Source organism: Gymnodraco acuticeps, unplaced genomic scaffold (assembly GCF_902827175.1).
Source record: "Gymnodraco acuticeps unplaced genomic scaffold, fGymAcu1.1, whole genome shotgun sequence".
NCBI lineage: Eukaryota > Metazoa > Chordata > Actinopteri > Perciformes > Bathydraconidae > Gymnodraco > Gymnodraco acuticeps.
In genome coordinates, this window is record NW_022990919.1 from 1,041,634 (window position 1) to 1,049,721 (window position 8,088).

The 8,088-nt window shown below is 39.2% G+C and overlaps 1 protein-coding gene across 1 annotated transcript; it reads right to left on the bottom strand.

Annotated features, from left to right (window-relative positions):
• Nucleotides 1-1,966: 1,966 nt before the first annotated feature.
• On the bottom strand, nucleotides 1,967-7,748 carry LOC117558017 (keratin, type I cytoskeletal 13-like). Its single transcript, XM_034233977.1, has 8 exons — nucleotides 7,301-7,748; nucleotides 6,408-6,490; nucleotides 5,352-5,508; nucleotides 4,792-4,953; nucleotides 4,393-4,518; nucleotides 3,911-3,985; nucleotides 2,597-2,745; nucleotides 1,967-2,176 (listed from the first exon to the last, which is right to left on the bottom strand). Exons 1-8 carry the CDS (start codon nucleotides 7,721-7,723, stop codon nucleotides 2,035-2,037), a joined length of 1,317 nt encoding a protein of 438 aa, XP_034089868.1. The 5' UTR covers nucleotides 7,724-7,748; the 3' UTR covers nucleotides 1,967-2,034.
• Nucleotides 7,749-8,088: the final 340 nt, after the last annotated feature.

The window sequence follows — 8,088 nt, forward strand, 5'->3', positions numbered from 1 at the left end:
AATGTGAACAAAATAGGTCCTCCATGGCTAACTTCAGTTTGCATGGAAGATTCATCGTTGACACATACAAACTGAGACCGTTCAGATAGATAGGACCTAAACCAGAATAAAACGGTTCCCTTTATGCCAACTAAATGCTCTAATCTTCGCAATAGGATGTCATGGTCGATAGTATCAAATGCAGCACTGAGATCAAGCAAGACAATAATAGAGACAAGTCCTTTGTCGGAAGCTATTAGAAGGTCATTTGTGACATTAACAAGAGCTGTCTCTGTGCTATGATGTGTTCTAAAGCCAGACTGAAAATCTTCAAATTAATCATTGTTTTTTAAGTAATCACACAGCTGTTTTGCGACCGCTTTCTCAATAATTTTTGAGAGGAACGGAAGATTAGAAATAGGTCTATAGTTGGCTAAAACCTCTGGATCGAGGTTGTACTTTTTAAGAAACGGTTTTATCACTGCTACTTTGAACGATTGTGGAACATAGCCTGATAGTAAAGACATATTAAATATATTTAATAAAGCAGTGTTAATTAATGGGAAAATGTAATAGTTTAGTTGGAATCGGGTCTAAGATACATGTTATTGGTTTAGAAGAAAGAATAATTGAACTCATGGGAGAAAAGCATTCTAAATTCTAGTGTTGTATTAGACCTTACATTTCCAGGAGCTGATGATAACACTTTACAGATAGAAGGCAGGAGGTGATTAATGTTGTTTCTATAGAGTAATAATTGTATCATTAAAAAAGCACATACAATCATTACTACTGAGTGCTATAGGAATAGAAGGCTCAATAGAGCTGTGGCTCTCTGTCAGCCTGGCTACAGTGCTGAAAATAAATCTTGCATTATTCTTCTTCTCTTGTATTAATGATGAGTAATAAACTGCTCTCGCTTTACGGATTGCTTTCTTATAGTCATTGAGATTATCATGCCAAATTAAACAAGATTCTTTGAGTTTAGTTGAATGCCATATCCTTTCAAGTTTTTGACTGTCTGTTTTTAAACACACACTAACAATTATAACAGCAACTTTTGTCTCTTTGTAGAAACGTTGTGTTGTGTTTAGTGATGCACTCTCGGTACAATGACATAAATTCTGGTACAATCACATTTGAGTTAACCTGTTAAGCCCCTCGGTGGGTCCTTTTTTTTCACGACACTGTGTCTCAGGGGATCTTAATATTTAAGAACCTATTAATGTGTTATACCAGATTAACGGGAATAATCTCAGCTAACTGACGATACAAACCATTTTTACCAAAACAAAACACAAGTCTCATAAGAAGCATCTAAATGACCCCTGAGCGAAAAATGCTAACGCACTTTGGCACAGAACTCAAGATAAAAGATACCCTTATTACTTATCGTAGCTGCACATACAAGATATCCGATTAAAGCTGAGGTTCCACAGATTATTTAGGTATATATATCATCACTGAGTGATCTAAACTCGCGACAGGGGAAGCAAACTCAGACATCACAACACGTACCTTTACGTAGCTTTTACGGGAGATCGTCTCACCGTAGCTGTCAATCTGATCAAAAGACGTGTTCAATGGCATTAAAACGAGAAAAAACGCGGCTGAATCGGTTAATCCATAGGTTGATAATGTTTCTGTGTAATACTTTTTTTTAATTTATAATCCATAATTCCATTTGTATGTAATAATCGAAGAGTAAAAGTTAGCTGCTAATGGTAGCCACCAGAGTTATCACTGCTTCCGGTCTTGGCTATGTGGCAGTCTCACACACACACATTACCAAATAAGGAGTATGTGGGAGTTCCCCTCGATTCCATTGGCTCTGACGGTTAGAAAGAGATGTCAATCAGCAAAATCGAGCAAGGGGGACCAGAGATAGGTCAAATCCACCCAAATGACCCCAGAAGTGTTTTTTTTGTACTAAATCTCTCTAAAAAGGTCACCCCACTGACAATAAATATAGTTTGACAAACTGAGGTAAATTGGACTCTCTTTTATTGTTTAAGCATTGTTTGATGAAGATGTCCTTCGCTCCGCCGCTGAAGCTCAGTTGGCCAGTCTAGCGGCGGTAGACGCTGAGGTCGAGGAAGAGGAGGAGGAGACCACCTTTCCATCCACAACCTCCTCTACCACCACGATTGTCTTCGTCATGGTCCTTGAGGTTGAGGAGGAAGAGGAGGTGCTGACACTGCAGGTCAATCAGAAAACAGAACAGTGTGAGCTCAATGTATTATTATGCAGGTGTTTTTCAGATCTCACTTATTTGGTTAAAACATTTCTCGTTAATGTGTTTTATTTCCCAACATACTAAGCTTTCTCTAGAAGAATTCTGACTATAAATCAAAGGCAATATTCTGAGAAATATATTGAAGATTTTTCTCAGAATTCTGACTTTATTCTCAGAATTCAGAAAGAAAATAGATTTTGGTCAGATCTAAAAGAAAATGCACATGACATGAGGCCCCAATCCTCTTCTGTACTTCTCCACACTGCACAGAACACCTATTTATTTACTAAATAAATGTGTCTTTTAGAAGACAGGGCCACAATGCCCCTCTTGCTTCCAGGTGCGCAGCGAACACCTGAGCCTCCTCCAGCCGCGTCTCACCTGCTGCTGGTCTCTCCGTCCAGCAGCCTCCTGTACTCTGCGATCTCCATCTCCAGGCGGGTCTTGATGTCCAGCAGCATCTGGTACTCCTGTCCCTGCCTCTCCAGGTCAGCCCTGAGCTGCATCAGCTGCTCCTCCATGCTGCTCACCTGCACAGGTAACGAGAATGACAGGTTCAACACTCCATATGTTTTGCCACTAGAGGGCACTCTATCAGAACAAGAGGAACATATAAATGATGTCAGTAAATACCCCATTGGCAAATGTCTGAAGCTTTTATGTGTCTTAAAAAAGGTGGTTGCTAACAGGCAATGTTGGGACAGTTACTTTACTGAGAATTTAAATATTAAAGCAATTTAACCAGATTACTTTCCGTAACTTTTGAATAACCTTAATATTAAATGCGATGCAAATAAATACAAGATGAGATGGTTTTTACTTAAGTGTATTTTGTAAGACAACAGAACAATGTGACCTTAGAAAAGAAGAAACCAAGATGTATTATTTAGTATGAAAAATGTGTCCTCTGCTCACAGAGATTTCATTTATAGGAAAACCTGCCTTTCATTAAGCATGTTCAGGCAGTAGCACGTACTACAGTTTAAAAAAGCAGAAATAAAATAGAGTAACATTGTAATCCTGCTAGTAATCACAGTAATCTGATTACCGGTATGTAACTGTAAGGGAAAACAGTTACCTTTTTTTGTATCCTGATTATGTAATCACATTACATGTAATCAGTTACTCCCTAAACCTGCAAACAGGCGGCTAAATGGGAATACTGCTGTGACTCAATTGGTAAACGTCCCTTAGTACACTGCATGTGGATCACTGTGAACATTTGTGCAGTGCCTGAAATTCGACCTTGCTCGACTAAGTTTTCTCAAACGCACACGGTTGTTGTGCCCTCACAGGAAGTGACAATCGCTGCTGTTATGTTACCAGTACCATATCATTAAAGACTGCTCAATTAAGCCTATAAAATAACTCATTTTTGACACCAGTATAGGGGTACCTAAATAGTGAAAAAACCCACAAATTATTTTATAACCTTTGTTGGTTTAGCGCTAACCACAAGTTACAGCAATCCCGGATAGTCGTGTAACTTCCATTAGGAGGTCTCAAGAAGTGAGGATTTATCAGATTTATATTCTCCTAAAATGTCCCCAGTAGGGAGTCTTCTCCAACTCATCATCACCTTGATTCAAATGACACGTATCTCTTAAACATTCAGAATGTAACTACCCGACTCACCAAATAGATACTTTTGAATACAGAAACATTACATATTATACTTTAGTGTTCCAGTCTTACCTGCATCTGGTATTGGGACAGCTGCATGGAGAAGCGGACCTGTATTTCGGCCAGAGATGCCTCCATAGAGCTTTTCTGCAAAAACAGAGTTATTGTTTCAGATTAATATCTATGTATATTTCAGCTGTATTATTTATGTATGAAACAGTACGCCCAGTGGTATACAAGGTTATTCAAATGAGCTCCATGCTTATCAGCTGAAACATTGAGTCGATTAACACATTAATGCATCAAAAATGGAGATATAACAACATTTCTTTTGTATTCTGCAGAATTAGTTTGACTTTTGGTACATTTACTGCTAATATTATTATCTACTTGAGTAGCAATTTTAATGTATGACTTTAACTTTTAAGAAAGAAAATCATACAATTAAAAACAAAGCGAGGATATGAAAGTAAAAGTAGCGCAAATAGTTGTCAATACAAAATAAAACAAAGTGATATAAATGAGATCGAATTTGAATGCACAGGGACACTCACATTGCTCAGTGCGGCCTGCAGCTCAACCTGCAGAGACTGCAGCATGCGTTTGACCTCCGACACCTCCGACCTGCTTGTATGCAGAGTCTCCGTCTGCGTCACCACCTCTTTGTTCAGCTCCTCCGACTGCGCACACACACACACACACACACACACACACACACACACACACACACACACACACACACACACACACACACACACACACACACACACACACACACACACACACACACAGTCATTTTAAGTATCTTTGTAATCATTTTGTGTCTCTTTGTAGTAATCTCTGCCTTTTTTAAGTCATTTTGAGTGTCTTTATAGTCATCTTATCGTTCTTTGTAGTTATTTTGTGCAACTTTGTGGTAATGTTGTCGACAGGAAGTGAAGTCAGGGAGTTACCTTTGTCTGGAACCAGATCTCCAGCTCTCTCTGGTTCTTGGCGGTGACGCTTTCGTAGTACTCTCTGATCTCGGCCATCTCCTTATTGAGGTCGGGACCCTGAGCAGCTTCCACCTCCACGTGTACCTGGCCGCTCATCTGAGCACGCATCGCCAGCAGCTCCTACAGGGAAACAACAAGAAACAAGAGTTTACCTACTTCTATTTGTTATAGTCCACAATAAAATAACATGTTTATGGCTTTAAATGATCATTATAAGGTTAATGATAAATATAATGGCTATACAACAGTATTATTAACATTTCGATTGGTTCCCTACAAGCATTGATTTCACTTTACATTCATACAAATATACAAAATACATTCAAATTGATATACGTCCTGATCAGATTTGATTTATAATAAATATTACATAACAATGTATTTTTAATAATGCAGTACTTTTCAAGTTTGATTAAAGAGGCCTGGAAGAAAACACTTATTTATGACTTACATTTTTAAAAGTAGATTTTAACAGCGGTCTGTAATTAAATGAAGTTAGCTTTTTTGTGCTCTCTGACCTCTTCATGGTTCTTCCTGAGGAAGATCAGCTCCTCTCTCAGACCCTCGATCTGCATCTCCAGGTCGGACCGGCTCATAGTCAGCTCGTCCAGGACTCTCTTCAGGCCGGCGGTGTCAGCCTCAACAGACATACGCATGGCCAGCTCGTTCTCATACCTGCACAGAATGACATAATAAATAATATTTTAAAATACATTTAAATAGATTTTGCTTCGATAACATGCCATTTGAAAGAAAGTATCCCAAACACCATTTAGGAGTTTATTTTACTAAATGTGTCTATTTGTGTCTATTTGGTAGCAGCACTAGTTGCAGTAGTTGTTGCAGTAGTAATTGTAAACGTTGCAGTAGTAGCAGTGCTGGTTATACTAATAGCAGCCCTAGTTGCAGTTGTATCTTTAGTAGCTGCTGTAAAAGATGCAGGTATTATATGCATAAGATGCTGCAGGAGCCTTATTTGCTGTTGTACAGTAGTAACACTACCAGTGTAGTTGTAATATAAGCTGTTATATTTGAAGTATTTGTGTTAGTTGTAGTTGTAGTACTATTTTTTGCAGTATTAGCTTTGTTAGCTGCAGCAGTGGCTAGCTTTATTAGTTACAGTATTAGTAGTAGCTTAGTATATTAGCTTAATGAGCTGCACTTTGTTAATTGTGGTAGTAAGCTAACTATGTTAACAGTTAGCTGCATTATTATATATTAGCTGCAATAGTAGGCTAGCTTTATTAGCTGCAGTAGTTTTCTTTTTGTTTACTTTAATCAATAGTATTAGCTGCAGTAGAAGCCTTATTAGCTAGTAGTTCATGACCTTCGTCAGTTTAGACCTGATCAACCTGTATGAACGGTGTCTTCACACCTGTTCAGTATCAGTGTTAGTGGGGAAGGTAAACAGGTGTCAGTTGACTGACAGGTGGCAGCAGCAGGCTGTCAGCCCACTCTTAAAACTGGTTCTAATTAACACGCTTCTGATATTTTACAAAATCATTCATGCACAATTTAACGTGTGTGTGTGCGCGCGTGTGTGTGTGTGTGCACGTGCGTTCGTGCGCTCTCACTTGGTCCTGAAGTCGTCTGCAGCCAGCCTGGCGTTGTCGATGGTGAGATGAATTGTTCCGTTCACACTGATGGCGCCGTGAATCTAGAAAAAAAAAAAACGTTTATTTAAAAAAATATACACAATATTCATCTTCTGATGGAAGGTATACACATGAGTAACACATCTAAAGTGCATACACAAAGCTATATCTGTTTTCATTTATTAAAGATCCTAATACATCTCCCCCCACTTCCATTAGTTATTTCATGTCTTATAATACCACTACTACAGTTGTTGCTTTAATAAATAAATAACACTGTTTGCTAGTGACGTACGTATATATAACATGATCAGATGACAAAATAAAAAGTAATTTATAGCCACCCAGATTAGATTATAATGGAAAACATTATTACATTATAATCACATAGTTTGTATATTATTTTGTAAGTGATAAAAACTGAGTAATATGATATAATAGAACAAGACTTGGATTTACTACGTTTATTGAGGTAAAGGATATGAGTACACTGCATTTACAGTTACCCTACTTAGTACTATCACTAGTGTAATTTTGTGGTACTTGGCTATTTTCCACCCATATACCTTTGTTACTTCTGAGTCGTCAGAATCAGAGATACTGCATTGTATTCCTGATTTCAAAACAGTTGCTCTATTTAAGAATAAAACCAAATAAAAAACATGTTTATAAAAATAGAGATGTTCAAGTAAAAAAGTGAATATTGTAATGCAATTTGTAAAATCAATAATTAAATATCGTTGTCATATATTACGATTTTTTTTATACAAATAACACTTAAGAGTTAGTGAACTATGAAGATTTTGTTATACTTTCATGTATTTAAAAGGATTTTGGGCCAGTACTTTTCCTGCATTATCTGAGAATAGTACCTTGGCGGTGAGTTCTGCGATGGTGGCGGTGAAGGCTCTGTGGTCTCGGGTGCTGGGGCCGGCCTTGCTCTCCAGGAACTGTCTGATCTTCAGCTCCAGCTCTCCGTTGGTCTTCTCCAGGCTGCGCACCTTGTCCAGGTAAGTGGCCAGGCGGTCGTTCAGGTTGTTCATGGTGGCCTTTTCATTCCCAATGACACTGTCATTCATGCCAGCCATGCTGAAGCTCGTGCTGCCGTAGCTGCCGCCTCCGCCACCACCTCCTCCCATGGAGATGCTGCCGTAGCTGCCGCCACCGCCTCCTCCCATGGAGATGCGGCTCCCTTTGCCTCCCGCCCCGCCGTACACGCTGCCCGCCCTCATGCCAATCATGGTGCCACCGGAGGAGCTTCGCATGGAGGAAGATGAAGAACGATGGAAGGACATGATGTCTTTGTGCAGGCACAGAGAGGAGAGTGAAGGGCTGCAGCACGCGCCTCCTTTTAAACCTTCAGCTCCATCAATCACTCCACAGGTGCAGCTCTGACAGGTATGCACAGGAAGCGTCTCCTCTGTGGGTGAGGCCAGGTATGGTCAGAGAAAAATGTAACCTTTAAAGAGCTGCACACAGGCGTGACAATGCATTTTTGCTGTGTATCTCTGTCAGGGTGTTGCTCTGTGACCTTTGCAACTTATTACCCAGCAGCAGTGGTGGGAAAAGTTCTCAGATCTTGTTCCTTAGTAAAAGTAGAGGTACCAGAGTGTAGGAATACAAGTAAAAGTACAAAAGTATTACCATAAAAATATACTTA

Excerpts from the sequence above, each read along its gene's own strand:
- LOC117558017 (XM_034233977.1), bottom strand. The coding sequence starts at position 7,723 with ATGTCCTTCCATCGTTCTTCATCTTCCTCCATGCGAAGCTCCTCCGGT. Across the intron at positions 6,491-7,300 it reads TCGCAGAACTCACCGCCAAG|ATTCACGGCGCCATCAGTGT; the intron begins GTACTATTCTCA and ends TTTTTTTTCTAG. Across the intron at positions 4,954-5,351 it reads TCAGGAAGAACCATGAAGAG|GAGCTGCTGGCGATGCGTGC; the intron begins GTCAGAGAGCAC and ends GTTTCCCTGTAG.